The sequence below is a fragment of the Mus musculus genome, chromosome 6 (assembly GCF_000001635.26).
Source record: "Mus musculus strain C57BL/6J chromosome 6, GRCm38.p6 C57BL/6J".
NCBI classification, from domain to species: Eukaryota; Metazoa; Chordata; class Mammalia; order Rodentia; family Muridae; genus Mus; species Mus musculus.
Window position 1 is genome coordinate 49031360 of NC_000072.6, and position 26957 is coordinate 49058316.

Sequence of the window (26957 nt, forward strand, 5' to 3'; positions counted from 1 at the left end):
GAGCAAGACACTAATGACTAGTTAAGATCAAAAGTTTTATGACTGAGTTTTGCAAGATTCACTTCCACTTTGAAGAGTGCTGGAGACAGGCTGTCCAGTGTGGGAGTGGCCATTAAACTAATTGTGTGTGGTGGGAACTTGGCCCCTGCTACCTCTTTTTAAATATCTACTCCTGAGAAATCAGAGAGGGAAAAACACCAGATATGTCTGAAAACATCTGTTGGTGACACTCGTTCCACAAGCCCCGAGCTGGCTTCTCTTGCGAATGGGTCACACTCAAGACAGGGAACTGCGCTTGCCCTGTGCCTAGCACCTCTCTGCCACAGTCCCTGGCCACCACCAACCTGCTTTCTGTTTCTGTGGAGTTGTCTACCCTGGATATCGATACAAATGGAATTATGGGGTTGTCCCATAATTTTCTCTCACTTGTCACAATGCGTTTTGAGATTCATTACACTGTAGCATGTTGTTAATATTTTATTCTTTCACATTATTTTTCTTGGGGCTGGGTTGGAGCTCAGTTGGCACAATGCTTACCTAGTGTCCAGAAAACCCTGAGTCCAATCCCTCAGCACCAGAGAAAACTGGCTCTGGTGGCACAAGCCTATAAGCCCAGTGTTTGAAAACTAGAGAAAGGAGGATCGGAAGTTCAGGGATGACCTCCTCAGCTGAGCATCAAGCCCCAGGCCGGCCGCAGCTTCTCGAGACCCTGACTCTGGAGAACAGTCTCTCTTCAGCTTGTACAGCTCCTCCAGCCTGGCTGCTCTCTTTCATTTTCTTAGCCAATTCAATGCATGATTTGAGAGCCAGCTCATCCTTTGTCTAGAAATACATCTGACTTTCTTCCAGTTTCTCAAAGTCCTATCATCTATCTACGTGCGTTCATTTAAATCCACAATGAAGATGGTTAGGACTGGCTTAACAATCATCTAGCAGGGAGCTGTGTGGGGAAAGGGTGTCAATAAAAGAAGGGAGACCTTGTCCTCCTCCCATACCTAATCTCCATGGCAACAGTCCTGTCACCTGAGTATGCTGGTCACATGCCTGGAATCTAGGCAATTGGCAGGCTAAAGCAAAAAGTCTGGGAGCTTCAGGTCAGCCTAGGCTACCTGAAGGAAACCCTGTCAAGGAAAGAAGGAATGAAGGGAGAGAAATCGTGTTCTCAGAAAAGGACACAGGTTCCTGATAGTCCAGCAGGTAAAGGTGCTTGCCACCAAACCTGCCAACCTGTCAGTCCCTGGAACTTACAAGGTAGAAGGAAAGAACCAACCACTACACAGGCACTGTGACATGTGGACAAACACACACATGCATGCACACATGCACACTCAATGCACACACACACAAACACACATGCATACATACACACATGTGCATGCACTCACACACACACACCATATAAGTAAAATATTATAATGAGCAGACAAGCCAGCAGTGGAGGGAACCTCGTGAAAGGACATGTCTACCCGTGAGTTCTTTTTCTCCTTTTTTGAAGATCCTTTTTTGAAGGAAAATTATGTTCGGACAGAGTAGGCCCAAAGCTCAATGAACCTTAGAAACAAGGGCTTTAATTACTCATTCATGCAGAGAGCCACTGAGCAGGAGAAAGCAGAGAACTGGGCACAGCAGATGTCTCTTAGTCATTTGCTAGAGCTTAAATCTGAAAATTGTGACTCTGCTCATGACACATGCAAAAGCCCACACTAGGGCCCTGCAGTCACAGTCACGAGGGCTGCCTCTCTCTTGGAGCTGAGCCCCTTACCTAGAGTTTATTCTTACCTTCCTACTCTGCCACAAGTCAAAGCTTTGTTTCAATGAGCCTGCCACGTTTGGGGGTATTGTCCAAAATATCCCCATTGCCCACCTTCAGGATTTTTTTCCAAGCCAGAGGGCTGGGTAACTGTGGTGCAGGCTAATGGTCCCCAGAGATATTTAACCCACAGGATCTACAAGTCTGTGACACAGCAAATACCTAAAGACGGGAATGAAGGTTGCATCAAAACTGATCTTTTGACAGGAAATGGTTCTGGAACATCCAGGTGGACCCCATGAAATGACAAGGGACCTGTAAGTCACACGGGATAGGGGATGGGGCGGGGGAATCAATGACAGAAGACTGAAATGTGAGAAAGACCCCACTGTCATTGATGGAGCCAGAGAGGGAAGGAGGTCGCAAGCCAGGAAGTGTAAGAAGCTAGAGACTAGGGAAGAGTCGGAGAAGTGGGCCCCTCACTAGAGCATGCTGACACTTGGTTTCTGCCCAGTTGAGACTCCTTTCAGACTTCTGGCTGCCAGGGCAGCGAGTTAATAAATTTTCATTGTTTTAAATCTCAGAGTTCTGGCAATTTATTAAAGAAAACTAAAGAGTGGCTATCTAAGTAAGTTACAGATCTGTGGGCTAAAGAGATGGCTCAGCAGTTAGGAGTGCTTACCACCTGGTGGCTCACAAGCATCTATAACCACCCAAGGGATCTGACACCCTCTTCTGGCCTCCAGACACATGTGTGTTGTACAGACATACAAGTGGGCAAAACACTACACATAGAAATAATTGTAAGGGCTAATGGACTAGATCTTAACTGGGTTTTGTGATCTCATTTTAAAACCCCACTCTGGACTGAGTAATTTCTAAAATCGGAAAGAAAAATGTTAACTGAGGAAGCGCTTGGGATGACCCTGAAGTGCAGAGTACTCGCCCAGCTCGTAGAGCCCCAGGTTAGCTCCCCAGCACCATATAGGTGTGGTAGCACACACCTGCTATCCCAGCTTTTAGGAGGTGTAGCCAAGAGGATCAGAAGTTCAAAATCATCTTCAGCTGTCCAGTAAGTTACAGGCCACACCCCAGACCCAGCAGTGACTCCCGGGTGTGGTTTCGGCCCCCTTGGGTGGCTGCTTCAGTCTCCACATCCCAGGCACAGCTTCCAAAGGCAAACAGTGGCCACCTGAAGGAGAGTCAATACGAGGTGCTGAAGGGCTGGTAGGGATGTTTCTCTAACAGTGCCTGCTGCCTGCCTCCCTCGTCAGAGGTCTAAGCAGAGCAGATGTAATTCCTGATAATCCACATGCTTCCTTCAGTGAATTATTCCAAAATTTTTACAAGATGATGTTTCTTTGATAAAATAAGGTATGAATATACCTCCTCAATGTCCTGGATCCTGGATATGTTGGCAATTTCTGATTGTCAAAAGCAGATTATCCTATGTATAGCTCTTTGGAATCATAAACTTCCTTTTAAAATGTTCCAGGTATGAGCGATTTACCTTCGTGAATGTTCGTGTACCACAAGTCTGATGCCTAAGGAAGTCAGAAAAAGGTGTCAGGTCCCTTGAACTGGAGTTACAAATGGCTGTAAGTCATCGTGATGGTGCTGGGGATTGAACCTAGGCCCTCTGCAAGATGAAGTGGAGGGAGAGGAGGAGAAGGAAAAATGGGGAAGAGAAGGAAGAAGAAGGAAGAGGAGGAGGGTGAGATGAGGAGAAAGATGTGGAGGAGAGAAGAAAAGGAAGAAGGGGAAGAAGAGGAGGAAGAGGAAGAAGAAGAGGAGATGATAGTGATGATGGTGATGATGGTGATGAAGATGATGATGAAGAAGATGATGTTCCCATTTCTTGTTCATTTCTGCCTAGTGGCTACCAACTCTGATGATGGGGCAAGGAAGGCACAAAGTAAAAGATAATTTAATTGTTGCAACTTCCTAAACAAAGACTTATTGAAGAAGAGCTTAATATCCAATTTACTTAAAGACAAAGATCACTTATCTAACCAAAAATGCAAACCAGAACTGTATCTGCGACCAAGGGTGCTAACACCTCAGGTGTTACCAGGAGGTTTGCCCAAAGTTGAAAACTTGTTTCAGTTTTTACATTTGCTTGGGGGTTGGGGATAAGGGCACATGCCACGGCTCTTGTGTGAAGATCAGAGGACAACTTGCAAAAGTTAGTTTCTTCTTCCCACCACACAGGTTCCAGGGATTAAACTCAGATCTTCAAGCTTGGTAGGTTAATGTCTTCACCTACTGAACAAGCGTACCAGCACAAAAGCTCGCTTTTCTGATTTTTTTACTTTTGTTTTGTTTTTGAGTCAGGGACTCACTCTGTAGCCTTAGCTTCCCTGGAACTTGCTAAGTAGGACCAGGCTGGGCTTGAACTTAGAGACATCCAGATGCCTCTGCCTCTCTAGTGCTGGGACTGAAGGAGTTCACCGACATGTTTGTTTATTTTACTTATGAGTACATGGTAGCTGTCTTCAGACACACCAGAAGAGGGTGTTCATTTTTAATTGAAAGGTTACATGTGTGTAAACAAGCAGACAGAGCTCTGTATATGATTTATGTTACACAAAAGCAGTTCTTTCCCTTTCTCCTCTGCATTGGAGACTTTTGCTTCTTTGTGGTTGCGTCCACTTCTGCTCCACGTGGTTTTCCCCCACAGGAGCTCTGGTCCCTGAATTACAATGGACTGTAAGTCACTGTGTGCCACAACCAAGACTTCTCCTGCCCAGAAAACAGTCTTAGGGATGTGTCCTGACAGTGAGAGGGTCACAGGGCCAAGTTTCCACAGTCTACAACCAGAAACAGCTTAATCACATGACATTTATGTTCCAGAGACGGGTGATTTCACACCTAATGCTTGCTCTTTGGCAATACAAGTGTGCTTCCCACAAGTCGCCTGAAGTTACTTGGAGCAGCTATCTTAGAGAAGTTACCAAAAATGATGCAGTTCGTTCTGGGCATTCTGCAGAGCCAGGTCGATATGCCAGAAACTTTAGCTTTGGGGTACATTTCTCCTCTGCTTGAAGCCCGTGGGCTGTCCCGAACTTGCAATTTCTGACATAGCATGCAATGTTTGTATGCATGCATGCACAGCACAGTGGCATTGACTGAAATGATACCTTGGATCTGTCTGTTCTGGGGGAAGAGAACGCGGGCTGTCCAGATTCTGGAAAGATGTTTCAGTGTGAGTACCGAAGTGACACAAAAGAGAAACCACAAAGTCCACCAACGACCAGGTTTCGTTTGGTAAAGAATGTCAGAACAGGATGTTAGAAAGCTCCCTTTAAGCTAGGAAAGATGGAGGGGGAGGGAGAGAAAGGGGGGAGGAGCAAATGTGGCATCACAAAATGAAAACACCGTGCATCCGAAGTCAATAAATAGATGCCAGGGGCAAGTGACTCATGAGCACGAGTTGTTAAGCGATGGAATTTGGGAGATCAAGCCACACTGCTTAAAACATCACATGATCTCCCTCTGGCCCCGTATTTCATAAAACAGAGCGGATCGCAGGAGGCCGACACTGTGACTCCTGGTGGATGGGACTGGGGAGTCAGAGTCAAGCCCTGACTGGTTGCAGGCGCTCGGAGTCAGCATGGAAAGTCTCTGCGGGGTCCTGGGATTTCTGCTGCTGGCTGCAGGACTGCCTCTCCAGGCTGCCAAGCGTGAGTCCCGTCCTCTCTGGGCGCTTACACTCGTTGACCCAAATGATGGGCCAGGCCCTTTGACTGGAGTTTGGGGGTCCGCAGACAGGGTCTGTTCCAAATGCTGGGAGTGTGTTCTTTGCTTAGGACTCACGGAGAGCAAAAGCCACGAGGCCCCTGGAAGCTTTTTCCACTCTGGCCAGATTGAGGCTGGAAGGGGAGGACAGCCTGTACCCCAGAATAAAGCAAGTCTCCCAAATCACCCTTATCTGCTTCCTGCTCACAGGGCGGAGCTCTTAAATGAGGCTCTGGCTAACTTTGCGGAACTCCCCCATCCCACCGCATCCTCTGCTCGCTGCAGGGCCAACTGCTGCTTCAGTGCAGATACTGAGGACTCTATGCAGATACTGAGGGGCTCCACCCTGGGCGGATTCTATGGCAGGGGCCCTACTAACAAAGCTTCCTAGTGAGTGGCAGAGGCATCTTTCAGTGTTGGACATACTGGTCTAGCATCCTTGTCCTGACCAGGGTGTAGCTGTCCTGTTCTTAGCGGAGCTAGTGAGCAGGGGAAAGAGAAGGCCCCTCACTTCCAGGGGCCGGAGACCAGCCCGGTCCAGAACCTTGCCTTACCCCGAATGTGGCCGCCTGGCTGGTTGCCAGGCAGTTCCAAAGGAGAGGAGTATCTCGTCACCCCCTGCCTTCTCTTGTGCAAGGCAGGTCCTCGGGTAGGTTGTCCTGGCTGGGGTGGATCCCAGGCCAGGCAGAGTGGAACCGCTGTGGTCCCTGCACCCAAGAATTGCCAGGCAAAAGGGCAAGCAGCCCAGCCCCATCACAGCCGCGCCCCGAACCAGGGATCCTCAAAGCCAGTGATGCCCCAGACTTGGGGCGTCCTGCCTGAGACTCCACCTCTGAGTTTGGATTTTAAACCCAGAGATGGCAGGCAGCGGGTTGACAAACGGAACGGCCCATCTTGTGTCTAGGTGTGGTGCCTTCACAGAGAGAGGGGACTCTGACCTTGGAATTATCCAGTTTCCCCAGATGAGAAACCGGGCCACAGGCCACAGAGAGGGCCAGGAATTCGCTCAGGTCACACAGAGAGCAGGCAGTAGGGAAGCATGCCACCTCTCCCTGGCAGTTCTTCCTGCCAGGGTTTGGGATAGGACAGACTTGAATATGTGCCAACTGCTAGGCTGGGCCATGAGTGAGTTAGCTTCAATAAATTTCCTTTTCCTCGTTTACAAAAGTGGGCTATAGAGTCTTGGGAGATCAGCTAGCAAGGGCACGTGGCCAGAACACACATTCAATGGCATTTTTAAGGACAGAGCTACACACCTCTGTTCCCCCTATCCCACCCTACCCCACTCCATACCTCCTGCCAACAAGTTATAATAACCTAGAGGAATAAGAATAGGAAAAGCCAGCAAAGACCTTTCACCCACAGTTTGAGGGTCGGTAAAACAGTAGCCAAAGCCAGGATAAATGGTTCATGTCTTTAATCCCAACACTCAGGAAGCAGAGGTAGGTAGATCTCTGTGAGTCTGGGGTCATCCTAGTCTACATAGTGAGTTCTAGGACAGTTTGAGCTACATAGTGAGACCCTGACTTGAAAAAAAAAAAAAAAAAAACCAACCAACTACCCCCCCCCCCAAGGAAAAACAAAACAAAAACCCAACCAGTAGCCAGAACTTGAAGGGTATGGACTTTTAATAGAAGTCTCAAAGCCCCAGGCATTCTTGGGCTCATCTTATACTGTACTAAATATTCCAGACACAATGAGCAAGCCCTGTAGGGGTTAGCAATCCATAGGAGGCAGGTAGTGAGCAGCCCGAACATGAGGAGTTGGGGTGAAGAGAAGGTAACCAACTCAGGGTTACCTCCACTCTGCCCCCGCGCCCCATTTTCCCGTTATAGTTTGCTTATTATCGGGCTTGTCTGGTTGTAAGTTGAACTTCCATGTGTTAGGCTAACGGTGTACTCATGTGAAATTGAAAGGAATAATTCAGGCAGATTCCAATACAACCTTTACCCATGCCCTTTTATAGCCAAATACCCTCCTCTACCCAGCTCCAATCCCTGGCCACTAGGAGTCTGTCCATGTAAATATCTTAGCATTTCCAGAATGCCACACAAGGGAACTTAGTCGTATGAACTTTAGACATCGGCTTGGGTTTCTCCTCAGTGTGAGTCCCTGGAGATCTATTGACATTGCTGTACCAAATAGGTTGTTCCTTGTTCTTTCTGAGTAGTCGCCCATGGTCATAAAGTACCACTTTAACCGCTCACCCACCAAAGGACAGAGAGCTATTCCAGCTCAAGATGCTACGACTCCTCATGTCCATTTCCCTCGGATTCGTACTAAAAAGTACAATTTGGACAAGTTATATATAATGCTTACGCTACGTCGAGTCTTTGTAGAATTTAGCAGGGTGGCTGTGCCTTCTCAGGTTCCTGCCAGAAGTGTGTGGTGGCCCAATTGGTGGTAGTGGCTCCATAGGTCTGCAGGGGGGTTCGTCAACAATCCTCTAGTATTCAGTGTCCATACATTCTCTGAAGTGTTCTCTCATATCTGTTCCCATTTTCAAATTAGAATTGCTTTTTAATATTGGTGGAAGTTTGGTCTTCTCCACTCTCCTTTACTTCTTTCTACTGGATGTCACAGGGCAGAAGTTTCTTACTTGAGTAAAATTTCATACATCATTGTTTTTCTTTTATGGATTATACTTTTGGTGTTCATCTAAGAAGTTTTGCCTCATCCTAAATCCTTATGTTTTCATCTCTGTTTGCTGCTCTTTTAAAAAATGTATCTTTTCTTTATTGGGTTAATTTTTTTTTTTTTTTTTGAGACAGGGTTTCTCTGTTTTTAAATCTTTAAAAAGTCGTATTTTATTGTAATGGTGGTGCCTGCAGAGGTCACAAGAGGGCGCCAGATCTCCTGGAGCGGGAGCGTTTGTGAGCCCCGGACATGGCTGCTAAAATTCAAACTAGAGTACTGTGCCACTGAGTCATCTTTCCAGCTCCTCTGTTGAACGAATTTGTGTCTCGTGTGAACTCTGCCAGGGCAGACTGAACGGGTCAGCTCTTGGCTTCCCTGTCCATCCATCCCTGTCCCCGCCGCCCCACGCTGCCCCCCCCTACCCCCCCGTTTTTCTCTTTGACTTCTGAACTTTAGGAACAGAGGAGAAATCGGGTGCGATTTTGTCGCTGTTGTTTTTCGTTTTCTGGTAGTGCTGAAGTTCAAACCCAGGGCCCTTGCAGGCCAGGCAAGCACTGTACCACTGGGTCACACACCAGCCTGACCTTGCTCTGATTGCGTCTACCTCAGAATCTGTGGACTCTGAAACAGTGAAAAGAGATTGTTCTGGGCATGAAAGGAGCTGAATCCACTTTTGCATCGGATTGAAGATGATCCTGGCAAATCCCACCTCTCTAGACCTAGATGTGTTCATCTCTAAAGTTAGTTTGAATGGAGGCAGCTTAACTCTTCCCTCATATCTCCAACGTGAACTTCCATTTACAAACGTTTGTTGATAAACCTTGTGCCCATTCCTCAATTAATGGCTGTTCTAGGTAGGAACAGTCCTGACACTGATTTGGGGTGTCTGATTTGAAGGCCTGAGATCACACAGCCTGTTGATGACAGAGCCCGTGTGCCATGACTCCTAGTCAATCCTATTTGTATTGCTTGCCTGGTTAATAGGTGCATGGCCTGCTTGGCACAAGTCCAAATTCTATATGGGGCACCTGCCCCCCCCCCAAAAAAACCTGAGGCATACACAATAACAGGACATCCACCTCTTTCCGTGCAAAGAACGTAGAGACAGATAGATAAGATGGATAGGAAATCCATCATGATGGATAGATAAGAGACAGGAAAAGGGGAGATGGATAAAAATCAAGATGGTAGGCTCAAATGCAGAAAGCCTGTCATTACATCATATGTACATTACCTCAGTGCTTCAGATAAAAGTTAGAGATTTTCAGATTTGATTTATAGTTGCACAACTATGTGCTAAAAACAAAAAACACCCTCACATTAAATAAGAAAATATACAGGCTAGAAGTAAAAAAATGGGAGAGTAGGGTCCAGAGAGATGGCTCAGAGGTTAAATTCCCCATACCCACATGGCAGCTCACAACTGTCTGAACTCCAGTCCCAGGGAATCTAGTGCCCTCTTCTGGAATCCAGAACATGGCCACACCAGGAACATAGTTCACTGACATAGATATAAGACACCTACACATAAAATAAGAGTAAAGAAGTCTTTTTTGGAAAAAGTAAAACAATGGAAAAAGTTTATGTACATATGCATCTGTTATATATAATATATATTAAACACTAGCAAAGTAGCCTTCAGTACAACAAATATTATCAAGAACAAAGAGAGGGGACTAGAGAGATGGCTCAGCAGTTAAGAGCACTGAATGCTCTTCCAGAGGTTCTGAGTTCAAATCCCAGCAACCACATAGTGGCCCACAGCTATCTAAAATGAGATCTGATAGCCTCTTCTGGTGTCTCTGAAGACAGCTACAGTGTACTTATATATAATAAACAAATAAATCTTTTTAAAAAAAAGAACAAAGAGAGTTAATTACTAATAAAAACAGTCAATTCAATCAAGAAATCCATAATTCTAAATGCAGCTAGACCTAACAGTAGAGTTTCTAATGCATTTTTAAAGACTTGGAACTAGTAAAGGAAATAGCTCCAACCCTAACCCAGATAACATGAGGTTTTTATTTGATTAGTTTTTGTTTTTTGAGACAGGGTTTCTCTGTGTAGCCCTGGCTGTCCTGGGACTCACTTTGTAGACCAGACTGGCCTCGAACTCAGAAATCCGCCTGCCTCTGCCTCCCGAGTGCTGGGATTAAAGATGTGCACCACCATGCCCAGCTCTCAAATAACATTTTTTAAACCTCTCTATTTAACAAGCAGAGACTATACAAGGGCTTTTTGAGGGGGGGCGGGTCAGGGTGTTTATTTTTAAGACAAAGTCTCTCTTTAGCCCAGACAAGCCTTGATTTCACGGCAATCTTCCTGTCTCCACTCCCTGGTTTCAGGTATGATGCAAATGCCTTACTCCACAAATATATAGAGAGTGTTCACCACGATGTATGCACAGAGTTTTACCATGGGATCTCCCATGCTAACACACTTGTCTTTTGGCATCCTGGGAGCATCCCCAAACTTTGCATCCTGTAGACAAGAGGGTAAAGGCCTGGGAAAGATTCAAAGCTGTACGAGGAAAATGCTGTCCAAGTCTCCTCTTGATACTACTACTGAACCTAAATATTTGGAGGCTATGTTAAGTAGAGCTTAGAAAGGGTGGCTGCCAAAATTTTCTCTTTAAGGCTCATGCCTTTAATCCCAGTGCCAGAACAGCCAGGGCCGTGTAGTAAGATGCTATAAATATCAAAAAATAAATGTTTTTTGTAATTCTCTAAAAACACTTTCTGTAGACTTAGTTTATGTTCATATTTACTTATTTGTACTGGGCAGAGGGACGGGCACACATGTGTGGAGGTCAGTGGACAAGTCTGTGAATCGCTCGCTGCTTTCCTTCTGCCATATGGGTTCCAGAGAAGGAAGTCCGCGGTAAGGTACCTCACCTGCTAAGACTGCTCGCCAGCCTCAGTAGACATCTGGGATGGGGACTAAAAGTGTGCACCAACATACCCATGCTGACTTTTTTTTTTTTTTTCCTGAGACAGGGTTTCTCTGTGTAGCCCTGGCTGTCCTGGAACTCACTCTGTAGACCAGGCTGGCCTCGAGCTCAGAAATCCGCCTGCCTCTGCCTTCCAAATGCTGGGATTAAAGACCTGCGCCACCACCGCCCGGCGCAGACTTATTTTTAAGCACATTTCTTCACTTGCTGTATTGGTTAGATTCTGCATGTGCTTCCCAATGATTGAAATGAAAAGCTCCATCGACCATTCACACAGAAGTGCTGAGAGGTGGAAGGAACTGACAAAATCTGGTTTTCAAATACTAACACAGGATTTCGTGATGTGCTGGGCCATGAACAGTATCCCGATCACATGAGAGAGCACAACCAATTACGTGGCTGGTCTTCGGATGAAAATGAATGGGATGAACACCTGTATCCAGTGTGGAGGAGGGGAGACGGCAGGTGGAAGGACTCCTGGGAAGGTAAGTGGGAAGCTCCTCCCCCGCAGCCACCGCTGCACTGCATCAGAGAAGGCAACCTCCTCCGATGCCAGGGCTCCGGGTCCTGTGAGTGACAGTGCGCTAGGCGCAAAGTGAGCAGCCCCTGGGCTTGGCAAGCTTCCCTCCTCCCTCAACAGCTCCACTTTCTGAAGGGTCACAAAATCACTTGGACTTTAGACGTGTCCAAGGTCTTTGAATATTTTAGAGAGCGGCCAGATTCGCCCTCCAGCCTGTTGACTACCGTAGCGTAGGCACCCTCAGAAAAGCTACAACATGACCTGGTCGTCCAGAGATGCTGGGAGGCTTACCAGAAAGTGAATCATCCCACACAGGCCGGGAGTCAAGTCTTCTGGTCATTTGGTTTTCAGATTAAAGTCTACAAACTTTCAACACGTGCCTCTTCAATCCAAAAGGTTTTTTTTTTTTTTTTTTTTTTTTTTTTTTTTTAATGTGTGTGTATTGGTGTTTTATCTGTGTGCATATCTGTGCACCACCTGTATGCCTGGTGCTGGGGAGGCCATTAGAGGGCATTAGCTCCCGTGCAGCTGGAGTTATAGATTGTTGTGAGCGATCATCAGCCACGTGGGTTCTGGGAGTTGAACCACGATCCTCTTGAAAGCAGCCACAGAGCCATCTCTCCAACCCCCTTTGTTCTTATCGTCAGTGAATACTTTTTTCTATGATTAGAAAATCCTTTAGCGCCGGGCGTGGTGTAATCCCAGCACTCGGGAGGCAGAGGCAGGCAGATTTCTGAGTTCGAGGTCAGCCTGGTCTACAAAGTGAGTTCCAGGATAGCCAGAGCTATCCAGAGAAACCCTGTCTCGAAAAAACAAAAACAAAAAAGAAAGAAAGAAATGAAGGAAGAAAGAAAATCCTTTAACTACTCTTACTTATTTTTTCTATGATGTTGTACTGTGAAAGCTAACATTAGCATCAGGAAATCACTAACCACTGTAAAGAGGCATGTGGGTCGAATGGTCCTTACCTACAGACAGAACTCTATTAAACACTTGGTGGGAAGCCTGCGAGGGAAACGCACTCTGTTCTTTCCTGCCCTAGGAGGCCGTGTGCAGGCAGTCCTGACCAGTGACTCACCGGCTCTGGTGGGTTCCAATATCACTTTTGTGGTGAACCTGGTGTTCCCCAGATGCCAGAAGGAAGATGCTAATGGCAATATCGTCTATGAGAAGAACTGCAGGAATGGTAAGGAGGGTCAGCTCTGCTCCTGGAGCTCCGCTCACAATCCTAAAGCCCATGGGATCGGTCACCACCCCAGTCATCCTCCTCCTCAGGGCCACGTCCTTTTTAAGTAGCCTATATTCACCATACAAAACATTTCTCCTACTGTACGTTGTGGACTTTGATCACAGCCACTTTGAAGTCCCTCTCTCCCCATCCCTGGTCCTAGCTCTTCCCAGGTAACCCCTAGGAGCTACACTATGGGGACAGAATGAACTCAGCGAATGAACACTTGCCTAGAGTGTGTAGGGTTTGGGTTCCATCCAACCCCTGCTCAAAAACCCAACCTACATCTCCTCCATTGTCACACCAGCTTGGACTGTGTCTCTGGACAACGAATGTATTATTGTCCATGTTCAGGTTCCTGTATTAGCTGAAACTATTTTGGCCAAAAAACAAACAAACAAACAAAAACCCACCCAGGGCTCATCTGAGAGAGTGTGCTGATTGGTTCATTTCCATTGACCAGTGTTTAAGTAAACGGCGTTCTGCTGGAACTGATACTGCATGTGCGCTTCTGATTTCCTTCTGCTCTTAAAGAGCTGCGTTCGTTATCCATGGTAAAAGAGCACAAACACACCAAGGGACATTATTTTGTGAGAATCGTACTCAAGAATCACTCTCAAGAACTCAGATAATCATTGAGATTACTCAGACACTAGTACAGCTTCTCCTACAGGGTGAGCTGCCTGCACCAGTCAGGCTTTTGTAAACCTGGTGATGTGCAGGCCTTGCTGGGGTGGGCGTGGCACTGTGGTTATGTGAGGGAAGAAGGACTTGGCTGTGATACCAGTGAGTGAGGGGAAGAAGTTGAGGACAGAGTGCCACACTAGAAGATGGCATGTCCTATAGGTTGGTTTGAATAACACTGAGATTCAGAGACTCAAAAGGAAAATGATACGTGTGTTAAGTAAAATCTCCAGATGGAAGTTTCCTGGAAATTGATAATCTAACATTTTATTGACATACAGCGGATACACTGGAATGCATCAGTATGTGGTGGTGGACTCTGAACACGAAGACGTTAGCCCCGTAGCGGCGTTTACCGTGGGTCTGGGAAACTGAAGTGTCAGGTGCTGACCACTGAGCATTTGGAGACAACTAACTCGACTGTTTGTTCTTGGTTAGATTTGGGACTGACATCTGACCTGCATGTCTACAACTGGACTGCAGGGGCAGATGATGGTGACTGGGAAGATGGCACCAGCCGAAGCCAGCATCTCAGGTTCCCGGACAGGAGGCCCTTCCCTCGCCCCCATGGATGGAAGAAATGGAGCTTTGTCTACGTCTTTCACACACTTGGTTTGGTTTTTACAAACTCTCAGTTTTTTACATTCCTTTCACATTAGACCTTGTCCTTTCTTATTCTCTAATTGAAACCATAGCACCCATCCCTCTGTTCTTCTCCTTACTCGGTAAACAGTGAGGGGAAATGAAATCCTGGCTAAGCTCGCCATGTCTGCAGGACACCACAGGCATACAATGAGAACGAGAAGGGAGAGATTTTGGCTTTCTCTTCAACAACAGAAGAAGACTAGCCTAACATAGTCCTATGAAAAAATGTATTTGGACGGCACGTGGTTGTTTATTCATTAATTTGTTAATGTTCTTAAATTAATTAGTTAAAGTTAAAAAAGCATATTCTCTGTGGGAAATTTGGAAACAGAAGAGCATAAACAAAATATAAAAATCATTCACAAACAACATCAGATGTGATTGCTATTGAATAATGACATTTTAAGTATTAATATTTCTTGTTTAAGATAATAATGGATACACATTTTTATTTTGTTATCATAGCATTTGTCTATATTATTTAAAAGTCCTTAAGTTGTTTTAATGACTGCATAATACATCAATGTGTGGATCTAAAACAACATAGATACTGTTCTTCTCTGTCATGGTCTACATGTCTGTTTTCTAAAAACCATAAAAGGTTTCACTTTGATGTATTATTAGTGAAGTGTTATTTTAAGAGGAACAAAATTGGCTCATTATTAACAAGGCTGCTGAATTCTCAGTATATTACCAGAGGGCCACGTCAATGGATGAGTGGGAGAATACAAGCCCAGCATGTAGACATTAAGCAAAATACACACACACCCCACACACAAATAACATACACACACACCAGACATACACATACATACTGTACATACCACACACATACACCATGCATGCCATATACTTGAAACATACATACATACATACACACACACACACACACACACACACACACACCACATACCACCACCACCACCTCCAGGAGCCAACTGAGGCTAAATTTTCAAAATCTGCTCCAGTTGAGTAACTCCTGGATATCTAAAGGTTTTGTCCTTTCTCAGAGAGCATCCTTTTATTCAGCATTAACAAAGCACACCCACTGAACAAAGCACAGAATAGGCCGGGTATCATGCAGGTCTGAAACCAGCTTTCTTGGTGCCATGGTGGCTCTGTGGTCAGTTCTCCAAGCCTATCACTCATTGACCTGCCACAGCTGTGGCCAGCACCTGTGAGTTTCAGGGACAGCTGCAGAGGGAAACGGAATGACTCAGATGTGTTCCCGTGGGCAGTCTGTTCCCTTCATATCTGTGATCCGTATCTGTGATCTGCTGTTGCCCTTTCATGTCTTGCTGGTTTTCAGTACAAGTCCTTCTAGGAAGAGGAATTCCAGTCTCTCTGTAAAACCTAACCGAAGCTATGCCCGTGTACTTACATCAAGTGCTTTTAATTTCTTATAAAAATAAGGCACATTTGTGAATACAGAACCTATTAAAACTCTTGCAGATACCTCACCATGACATTAAATGAGTCCTAAGGGAAGAGTATGCATTTCATGTGCAAATCGTTTAAACCGAATAGCCTTCATCTATAAATTAGGAACTGGCTGGATTGCCCCTCTGTGGAGCTCTTTCACTTTAAGCAGCTGTGAGCAGTTGTTACCTGTATGCAAGCAGAAAGTTGCTTCATCGGGTTTTGCATCAAGGCCGGCACCAGCTCCCTTTCAGGAGCGTCCAGCCTGTTCTCTTCGCAGAGCAACCTTTAACCTTTCAGAAACAACTCTGCCTAAAGATCATGTGATGTTACCAGTAACTCAAAATGTCCATCTTTTCACAGGCCAGTATTTCCAAAAACTGGGTCGGTGTTCAGCACGGGTTTCTATAAACACAGTCAACTTGACAGCTGGCCCTCAGGTCATGGAAGTGACTGTCTTTCGAAGATACGGCCGGGCATACATTCCCATCTCGAAGGTGAAAGATGTGTATGTGATAACAGGTGCGTGGCGTGAACTCCACAGCAGCGGAGGAGGACGGGGCATTTAGCAGATTAGGAAAGAACCAGCACCCAGTGTTCTGGGTTAGGGTGAGGCTCATCTGGACTCCAGCAGAGCTTAGCTATTTACTTCTGTGCTGTGCTGGCCCACGTGTTGGCAGCTGGGAGACGCTAAGGCTTACCTATGAGGAGGTCTAGTTTTAGTCTTCAGGCAGAGGGCGTCTCTGCAGCACTCCCTCACAGGCGAGCCACCTATTTTCTTTTCTTCTTGTGTTGTATCTTCTAGATCAGATCCCTGTATTCGTGACCATGTCCCAGAAGAATGACAGGAACTTGTCTGATGAGATCTTCCTCAGAGACCTCCCCATCGTCTTCGATGTCCTCATTCATGATCCCAGCCACTTCCTCAACGACTCTGCCATTTCCTACAAGTGGAACTTTGGGGACAACACTGGCCTGTTTGTCTCCAACAATCACACTTTGAATCACACTTATGTGCTCAATGGAACCTTCAACCTTAACCTCACCGTGCAAACTGCAGTGCCCGGGCCATGCCCTCCCCCTTCGCCTTCGACTCCGCCTCCACCTTCAACTCCGCCCTCACCTCCGCCCTCACCTCTGCCCACATTATCAACACCTAGCCCCTCTTTAAGTGAGTATTTCTTGAGCAGTGTGAGGTTGGTGGCAGCCTTGGTGGTGGTCGACTTTGTGGTGGTCTTCATTAGTTACTTAGTTATTCAGTGATTTAGTCAATCGCCTTGAGATACTATGTTGCCCTGCTGGCTTTGAACTTGATTTGTAAGCTAGGGTAGCCTCAAACTTGTATTGATTTCTCCGCTGCTGTTAGGTTTGCATTGCCCAAATTTATTCCTTTATAGAATGTTTTAAATTGTAAAATAGTTAATCCACATTTCTTACTAAAAGTTGGAACTAACCAGGGAGAAGCCTAGCATAGAAGGAAAAGTCCCCATGTTCTCTCTTCCCCAGTTCATCCTGGCGTTGCTGGCCACGTCTCTGCGCAGATCATTCTCTATGCACCTGGCGTTGCTGGCCACGTTTCTGCGCAGATCATTCTCTATGCATTTACAAACATCCTATGTGGTCTGTCATTTTGGATGTTATGTAAATGGGTTCACATCATGTGCTGTGTTCTTTGCCCCTCTTTGCTAAATAACCACAGAAAGCTTTCAGTTACTGTGCATGGAAATCTCTCACACCTGACCGGGTGTCGCACAGTGTCACAGGGTGTACTGATAAACACCCACAAGCTTGTTGGTGAGCAACGAAGGGATCGCAAGTCCAGTTACAAATGTAGCAGTACTGGGCTAGTCCAGACATACAGCTTCATCTCACTCTAAACCCCCTCCCTCCCCGCTCTCCTCCCTCCTCCTACATTTCCCTTTCCCCAGCCTCTTATGTAGCCCAGGCTAGCTTCAAACTCACTATTATCGTCTGGTGATCCTCTAGCCTTCACCTTCTAATGGCTGGGATTACAGGCCCACAGCACCACACTTGGGAACCAAACACAGTCCTTTTCAAATGATGGGGCAGGTACTCTTCCAACCGAGCTACATCTATAAGAACCAACTCCTTTATCTGCCAGAATAGATAATTTTCCTTATAAATAGAAAGAGCAGCTGGAAATTCTAAATAGATTATAGATGCCTTTAGTATCTAAAAAAAAAAAAAAAGCTGGTTATTTTACTTAATTTGGGCTTTTGAAATCACATTTTTATCAAACCAGATGTTTTTCTTAGAAGCTGTGTCATGCCATATGTCAAACATATTTCTGAAGCCAATTTCAAAAGGTATTTTAATTTGCTGCTATTGTTTTTCCTAAGTCAAGCTGTAAAACAAAAGCCAATTCGGCTCTACGAAGAGGACTCCTGTCTTAAATACAAAGGTGCTCACTCACCCGTAATCAATTCAAAACATCTTAAAACAGCTGGAGGTGGGGAGGGCTAAGCAATGGGGCCTGGAGTGATTCCATAAGTTAGCCATAGCTTTTTATATGTTTAACCATTTATTTGAGTATGTGTTTAGATGTCTGTCTGTGGGGTGTGTGTGTGTGTGGGGGGGTCACCTCACTCCACACCAGTCGGTGTATGTATAGACCTGAGGTTGATGCCAGGAGTCCTCCACTGTAGCTTTTGACCTCACATTTTGAGACAGGGTCCCTTGCTGAACCTGCAGTTTGCTTTCTGGCTCAGCTGGATGGCCATGGAGCCACCTGAGATCTCTCTCCACCCAGCCCAGGGCTGGGGTTACAGCTATTGCTGTTGGGTGGCTAAGCATGATTTGTAGAAGGATTTTTTTTCCCCACTAGTGAGCATATCCAGCTATGTAGACCATATAAATGGGCTTGTATTTTTTATAAAAATTTATTTTATCATTATTATTATTGGTGGGGGTGATGATGTGTGTGGGGGAGGGGGTGGGTATAGGGGATTGGTTCTCTCCTTCTACATGCAAACCAGGCTTGCCAGGCTCACAAAACAAACTTCTTTACCCACTGGTCCATCTCACTGGCCCAGCTTGTATTATTGAACATTATTAGTTGACAAGCAAGTGTGTGCCCTCTGTTCTGGAAGTAGCTTCAGAATACAGTTCAGGTAAACTCAGAAGCCAGGGGCACCAGGAATGTGGCTGAGAAGCAGAGCGCAGGCCTGGGTTCTATTCTCAGCACTGCAGTAAGTCAGTAAGCAGCAGCTTGAAGCCCTGGCTCAAAAACCAAACAAATAGCCAAGTGCAACTACAGGCCTATAAAACCACAACCAAGCTGAAGTTTAAGCCAGCCTAGGCTACATGAGCCCCTGTCTGGAAAAAAGATAAAACAAACACCAAAACAAAAATAATAAAGAACGATTGACAAGTGTCTCTGTTTTTTTGTAATAGTATGTTAACTCCATCGCACTCTTCATCCCTGTTTATTTTAAACTTTTATGACTTAAACTTTCTAGTGCCTACTGGTTACAAATCCATGGAGCTGAGTGACATTTCCAATGAAAACTGCCGAATAAACAGATATGGCTACTTCAGAGCCACCATCACAATTGTAGGTAAGGCTGAAGACCAGTGGGGGAGGGATGCCAGAATCTTCAAAGCACCCATTCACTTAGCTAACGCTAGAAGGGCAGAGACAAAGGAGGAGGGTCCTTGTCCTATCTAAGGTGATGGAAGAAGGTATCTCTTATTTTCTTTCCTTCTCCTTTGTTAAGGGATATTCTATAGTTAGTTAAGAAGTTACAGAACTAACAGGGTTTGAAGGCTCGGGGGCCTACAGCTGGGGTTCATGGATTGCTGTCCTGGAGGATGAATGTCAGGTCTGGTGTCTGAAAAGGAGCACTTCCCGGTTTGTGAAAGGCCACCCCCTTGCTCGTCCTCACATGGCAGAAGAGACAAGGTGGCTCCCTGAGGTCTCTCCATAAGGGCACTGACCACATCCTCAACAGAGGTTTCACCCCCTCACACGAAACTTAGTTAGGATTTCAGCCCAGCGAACAGTCTATGGCAGAATGGTTTCCTCTGGTTTCTGTGGCATGTTGACACTTCTCTCTGGTGGCTGTTTTGCTAGAGGGGATCCTGGAAGTCAGCATCATGCAGATAGCAGATGTCCCCATGCCCACACCGCAGCCTGCCAACTCCCTGATGGACTTCACTGTGACCTGCAAAGGGGCGTAAGTACAGGCTCGTGACAGAGGAAGGCTAAGTGAGGTCTGAATAAAGGGCTGACCACTAAATCCTTCTGAAGAGGATTTAGACGCCTAAGTATTAGAAACCTCAGATGAGCTGTGTATAGGAGACAGGTGCTTGTCTCTAATCCCAGTCGTCATGAGGGGCTAAGTAAGGCAGGAGACCACGGCTGTATAGTGAGCCTTTCTCTCAATAAATAAATAAATAATAAAATAAATAAATGGGGGGTGGGCATGGTAGAGGGCATCCTAGCATATGAGAAGCCCTGGGTTGGATCCCCATCACTACATAAAGCAGGCATGGACTGCATGCCTGTAATCACAGTACCTAAAGGTGGAGGCTGGACAGTCAGGGACTTAAGGCCATCTTTAACTACATGGTAAGTTTGAAGCCGACCTAACTATATGAGTCCCTGTCTTTAAAAAAGAAAAAGAAAAAAAGAAAGGAAATGCAGAGAGAGAGGAAATGAAAGAAAAGTAAAAGCCCTGCTTAAAATTGTTATTGCATAGTGTCCTGTGTCTATAATCCTAGCACTCAAGAAGCTGAGGCAGGAAGATCACCAGTGCCAGGCCAACAGTGTGAAACCCTGTTTCAAAAATATCACCTCCCCTCCAACTTTGCATTCTTTTCTCCCTCCTGTGATCTATGTGCCCTCACCCCTGTCTCATGTCACAGCACCCCCATGGAAGCCTGTACGATCATCTCCGACCCCACCTGCCAGATCGCCCAGAACCGGGTCTGCAGCCCTGTGGCTGTGGATGGGCTGTGCCTGCTGTCTGTGAGAAGAGCCTTCAATGGGTCTGGCACCTACTGTGTGAATTTCACTCTGGGAGATGATGCAAGCCTGGCCCTCACCAGCACCCTGATCTCTATCCCTGGCAAAGGTGAGGTTTGTTTATAACCTTATGAATGTTTCCTATGGCAGAAGTATACACCCTCGAAGGCTTCACTCGCAGTGTTTATCTCATGGCCAGGTTCTTTGAACCATCACGTGTGCAGTCTGGCTGTCGTTGACTGAGTTGTCACTATGTGGCTTAGGTATGCAGTAACTCACAACAACGTCTACCAGGGCTGTAGCACTGAGAATGAGGTGGAGAGAGCATCTTGCCCTTACAGGTCAGGGCACACTGGCACCTGCCAGAGAGCTGGGGAGGATGTGGGGGGAGAAAGCCACAACGGGGCAGCCAGAGGCTGGGAACATTTCCGTCTCCTGACCTCCGGGAGCTGTGTAGCTAAGGCTGCCCCAGCCCTGTGCCTTTCAGAATTACCTTTAAAATCTTAGCTTGTTCCACATTGTTCCCCTGTACTGGCAAACTGCAGGTTTCCTGTGTGGGCTGTTTTTGTTGTAGTGAGTGACTGAGATCTGAAGGAAGGAGGCTGAGATGGAACATAACAGTGGGGCGCTTTCTTGGCATGAGTGAGCCAACAAGACCAGGCTTCTAATCCAGCATCTTAAGAAAAGAAAAAAAAAACAGGAAACTGGGAGGTGTGGTGTGGGACACATGCCTACCTCCCAGTACTCACGAAATTGATACAGGAGGGTCGCAAGTACAAGTCCAACTCGGGTATAGCACATAACAAAACCTGAGAGAGAGAGAGAGAGAGAGAGAGAGAGAGAGAGAGAGAGAGAGAGAGTGTGTGTTAGTTCAGTCAGTCAAGTGCTTACCTTGCAAGCATGAGAACCAGAGTTCAGATCCCCAGAACCCCCACAAAAAGCCAGGAGTGGTGATGTGCACCTGAAATCCCAACAATGGTAAGATGGGAGGTGGAGACAGACAGACTCCTGGAAGCTCACTCACCGTTCAGTCTAACACACTTGACCAATTTCCAAACCAAAGAGAAAGCCATTCTCAAACAAAAAGAGGAATGACACCCATGGTTTTCCTTTATCTCCACATGTTCACAAGTGCACCCACACCCACACAACCCCCCACACACAACCATGCACACATACAATCATACACACATGCAACCATGCACACACACAACCATTTACACACAACTATGCACACACACAACCATGCACACACGCAATCATGCACACACATGCAACCATACACACACATGCAACCATGCACCCACACAGAGCAGTAAGGAGAAAAGTCAGAAAAAGAAACAAACAAACAAAAAACCCAAAACCAAAACAAAAAACAAAAACAAACAAACAAACGAACGAAAAACCTGTAATCCAGTGAGTGTTCTAACTTATTAACTCAAATTTCAAAATCAGAATTTCAGAAATAGAGAACTCAACCGAAAACTCACTGATATTTAGCTGAAATTCTCTTTATTGATTGATAGTCACTAAGCTGTCTGCTTCATGCTCAGCACAGAGCTCTGCACAAGACAGAAGTCACTGACTAAGGAACAAAACAGGGAGGACCCCTGCTTCCCTGAGCAGTAACAGATGTTATAGGAAAACGTTTAGACCAATTCAATTTCACAGTTTGTTTAAGCACCAAACTGAGCAACACTGGAGTCAGAAGTGGCCCAGACCAGATCCCATTGACAGCTCCCCAAACTGGCTGTCAGAACCTAGGAGCAACCATTGCTGACTGCTAATTGAGGCCTGGAGTCAATCAATTAAGCTGCTTATGGTTGACTGAAACTTAATTGTTTTTTGTTTTAAAGGATTTGGGGTGTGGGTGTGTGCATGTGTGTGTGTGTGTGTGTGTGTGTGTGCTCTCAAGATCGTGTGCACATGTATGTGCATACAGGTGCCCACAGAGGCCAGGGGAGGCTGTCGAAGGACCTGGATCTGGATTTACAGTTGGTTGTGAACATCTAGACATGATTACTCAAAGAACTCAGATCCTCTGCAAAAGCAACTGTGCCCTTGACTGCTGAGCCAACCTCCCAGCTTCTTGGCTGTTGGTTTTTGATGTTACTTGGGGTTTTTGTTTGTTTATTTTTTGAGATTTTTTTTTTCTTTTTTGGTTTTTCGAGACAGGGTTTCTCTGTGTAGCCCTGGCTGTCCTGGAACTCACTCTGTAGACCAGGCTGGCCTCGAACTCAGAAATCCACCTGCCTCTGCCTCCCAAGTGCTGGGATTAAAGGCGTCTGCCACCACTGCCCGGCTTTTTGAGATGTTTTAAATTTTATTTTATGTGTGTGTGTATTTTGCCTGCATAGACATCTGTGTACCACACTGGTACAGTTCCTGTAGAGTCCAGAAGAGGGCATCAGATCCCCTTGAAACTGGGTTATTGTGCTGCCATGTGGGTGCTGGGAATTGACCCCAAGTCCTCTGAAGAGCAGTTAGTGCTCATATGCACTGAACCATCTCTCCAGCCCCTTGTTTTTTGTTTTGAGTGTGTATGTGTGTATGTGTGTGTGTGTGAGTGTGTGTATGTGTGTGTGTGAGTGTGTGTGAGTGAGTGTGTGTATGTGTGTGTGAGTGTGTGTGTGAGTGTGTGTGTGAGTGTGTGTGTGAGTATGTGTGTGTGTGAGTGTGTGTGTGAGTGTGTGTGTGAGTGTGTGTGTGTGAGTGTGTGTGTGAGTATGTGTGTGTGAGTATGTGTGTGTGTGTGTGTTTGTGAGTGTGTGGGGTGGTGGTGGTGTTGCTTACCTATGAATTTGTCAGTTAGGTCCCAACTCAAAATATATAATCAGACTTATTTTAAACCCAGGCAAGAAACAAATTAACAAGATGGTATCTTGAAGAGAAAAAAAAAAACAGTCAGAGGAAGGAGAGGAGGGAGCTTGGAGTGGAGGTGAAGGCAGTGGTTAGAGCCCTAGACAGGGTGTGGGACAAGTCTTGCTGTTCTGTAATACCATCTTGGTAGAGGGCCTCCTGGGAACTAAGACCTAAACATAAACAGTGAAATCACACCAAGGCTACTGTTAGAGTCTTTGAAGTTTCATTCTGTAAGCAAGGGTGAGGCATTCACCTGTGAGAAGATCTTATCATCACATGATGGAAAGACAATTGTAATCGGTAAAGAGGACCTTCTAGGAGGGGTCTGGAGGACCAGATGGTGACAGTGGCAGAGCAGAGGCAGCTCGGATGACCAGATATGCTTTGGGATGGAGACAGAACTGGCTGGTTACAGAGGAGAAAGAAGACAAAGTGTCTGCCTTTGTGGTCATTGGTACAGATGAGACGAGGGAAGGAATAAGACACAATGTGACCCAGGCCTAGGAAGAGGCAGGCAGGGTAGTGACAGAGGAGAGATGGTTCCCTCTGAAACGCTCGAGGGCACAGGGCGACTGAGGAAACCTGAGAGAAGCCAGGGAAGGGCTGTCCCAGCAGGGGCTGTGCACGGTTCACAGAATTTCAGAGGTTTTAGGACAGGGGCAAGCACAGAGCCTGAGATGAGGCCAGAGGCCAGCACAATGGAGTGTGAGAGCCTTTTAGCCCCTTGGTGTTGAAAGCAGTTGAAAGCGGTTGCTCGTTTATTCAATAGCATCACAAGCAGATGTCCTCCAACCATGGAGGAATGCAGCCTAACTCATGCAGTTTTCCTTCTGCTTTAAAGACCCAGACTCCCCTCTGAGAGCAGTGAATGGTGTCCTGATCTCCATCGGCTGCCTGGCTGTGCTTGTCACCATGGTTACCATCTTGCTGTACAAGTAAGTTTCTGATTTTAACACTTTACATCTCTATAGCAGATAGTCAAAAGCAAATAGCATTCGTCTGTATGAATGTGCCATTTTCCTTTCTTCCTTTTAAATATTATGTGTATGAGAGGAAATGTGGTCCATCGAACCACAAATACCAAACTGGGACCTATTAATTTTACTATGGCTTGGGATTTGTTTGTTTTAATCCTGAAAGTGCTACCAGATGTCAGTAACTTGACAAAATTGGTTTTTGTAATGTTTAACGAAATCTCAAAGTGAGTGCTTCTTGCTTGAAGAGAAAATAGCTATACTCTCCTGTGATGCTGGTGTGTTCCAAGCGACAGACTGGGTTGGGTGGAATTCGCTCTTTTGCACCTGTCATGAGAAACGCTATAGAAAGGAATTTAGTTCAGCTGAAGATATTTTTAAAGTCCTGTCCAACACATTGTTTTCAGAAAACACAAGGCGTACAAGCCAATAGGAAACTGCCCCAGGAACACGGTCAAGGGCAAGGGCCTGAGTGTTCTCCTCAGTCACGCGAAAGCCCCGTTCTTCCGAGGAGACCAGGAGAAGGATCCATTGCTCCAGGACAAGCCAAGGACACTCTAAGTCTTTGGCCTTCCCTCTGACCAGGAACCCACTCTTCTGTGCATGTATGTGAGCTGTGCAGAAGTATGTGGCTGGGAACTGTTGTTCTCTAAGGATTATTGTAAAATGTATATCGTGGCTTAGGGAGTGTGGTTAAATAGCATTTTAGAGAAGACATGGGAAGACTTAGTGTTTCTTCCCATCTGTATTGTGGTTTTTACACTGTTCGTGGGGTGGACACGCTGTGTCTGAAGGGGAGGTGGGGTCACTGCTACTTAAGGTCCTAGGTTAACTGGGGGAGATACCACAGATGCCTCAGCTTTCCACATAACATGGGCATGAACCCAGCTAATCACCACCTGAAGGCCATGCTTCATCTGCCTTCCAACTCACTGAGCATGCCTGAGCTCCTGACAAAATTATAATGGGCCCGGGCTTTGTGTATGGTGCGTGTGTGTACATATTCTACTCATTAAAAAGGCAGTCTAATAAGCTGTGTGATTATTATATTGGGGAGAAAATTTTCCCTGTGTAGTTCAGTGAACTACCCATCCATTCATTTATCCATGGACACTTATAAAGCATGTGGTGGGCTGCACTTGACCTATGAGACCTTGTCTATTCTATACCAGCAGACCCTTAATAGCAACCAAGTGAGATCTGAGAGTCCAGACTGTATCTACCTTGATGAAGGTAGACAACTGGATAAATATGATGGTATTATAGAATGACTGCTCATTTTTGAGGCATTGTGGAGGACCAACATTCAGTCTGGTACTTTGACACCCCCCCCCCCCACTAGGTGGCCTAGAAGCAAAAAGAAGCTTTTTGTTTGGAAATTGTCTCCAAAGAATGTAAAAATTGCTGACCACTTAGGACAGGGCCTCTCAGCCAGGAGTGTTTGGCAATGTTTGGAGAGATTTGTGGTTGTCAAAACTAGGGTGGGGTGCTACTGGCATCTAGTGGGGAGAGCCCAGGGCTGCTGAACACCCTGTGCCTGCGGGACAGCCCCACAGCCAAGGAGCCCAGAGCAACTGAAGGAGTCCTGGGCACAGGCATCCCAACAGCAGCCTTGTATCTGAACCGAGCCCTGACATCTAAAGCTTTGTGACCTAGTGACATGGCATGTTAGGAGTCTTTTCTGCCTCTGTCTCAGCTGTAGAAGGGGTATGCTGTCCCTCTCTGACTCACTTCACATGGCCGCTACTGCTCCTGATGGAAGAATGAGTGCAGGTACAGCCTTGTGTTACAGTCTCAGCCTGGGGACAGAAACACGTGAAGAAGCTTGATTGATTGATTGATTGATTGATTGATTGATTGATTGATTGATTGATTGATTTTTACATACTAAGGAGCCCGTTCACTAGTACCCAAAACAGGACATTGATTTCAGGTTGCTGCAGAATCCACAGACCGCTTAGACTCCACCCCATGGTTCCAAACACTGTCTTGTGGAGGTGGGACCCCATAATTTGGATTTCTGAGAAACCAACAGAGAATCCTTATTCTGCTGGTTCCAGGACAAGAATGAGCAAGGCTGGGCTTGGGATCACTTCCTTGCTCAGGTCAACAGGGGGCAGCAGAGAACAGCAGATACAGAACAGCCACCAAAGCGGCAGGTCCATGACTTTGTTTATCTAGCTTCATCTAAACAAATTTTAATCTAGTAGTAGGAAAGAAGTCTGAAATAGTAAATTGTGTCGATTTATATTTTCCAAGTGACCCTGGTAAGGGAACTGTCTGCAGAATGGAAGAAATAGCCTAAGAGACAGGGATGGCTTGATTGATGTTGGCTGAGAATTAAAACTTCTCACGAAAAGTACATGTGTATGTAACAAATTATTCCAGGAATTGCTTATTTCTAGGGCTTTTATAAATGTCTGCATCCTAAGCATCTCTGAGTAATTCACAAATATCTGTTTCCCTGGATTGAAATTCTCATAATCTGAAAATCCCATAGTTTGAAGGCGATGCACTCAAAGTACCCATCACACACAGAATGCACAGAACTCTTAAGCTCAAG

The 26957-nt window shown here is 46.0% G+C and overlaps 1 protein-coding gene across 1 annotated transcript; it reads left to right on the plus strand.

Annotated features, from left to right (window-relative positions):
- Positions 1–5158: 5158 nt before the first annotated feature.
- Positions 5159–26823, plus strand: Gpnmb (glycoprotein (transmembrane) nmb). Its single transcript, NM_053110.4, has 11 exons — positions 5159–5433; positions 11408–11560; positions 12638–12781; positions 13946–14119; positions 15935–16093; positions 16377–16742; positions 19051–19149; positions 19665–19767; positions 20459–20667; positions 24262–24355; positions 24802–26823. Exons 1-11 carry the CDS (start codon positions 5364–5366, stop codon positions 24953–24955), a joined length of 1725 nt encoding a protein of 574 aa, NP_444340.3. The 5' UTR covers positions 5159–5363; the 3' UTR covers positions 24956–26823.
- Positions 26824–26957: the final 134 nt, after the last annotated feature.

What these genes read in the sequence shown, in the direction of transcription:
- Gpnmb (NM_053110.4), top strand. Translation starts at nt 5,364, where the DNA reads ATGGAAAGTCTCTGCGGGGTCCTGGGATTTCTGCTGCTGGCTGCAGGA. An exon ending in TGAGAAGAACTGCAGGAATG is followed by an intron (nt 12,782 to 13,945) that starts GTAAGGAGGGTC and finishes GTTCTTGGTTAG; the next exon opens with ATTTGGGACTGACATCTGAC. An exon ending in AACACCTAGCCCCTCTTTAA is followed by an intron (nt 16,743 to 19,050) that starts GTGAGTATTTCT and finishes TAAACTTTCTAG; the next exon opens with TGCCTACTGGTTACAAATCC.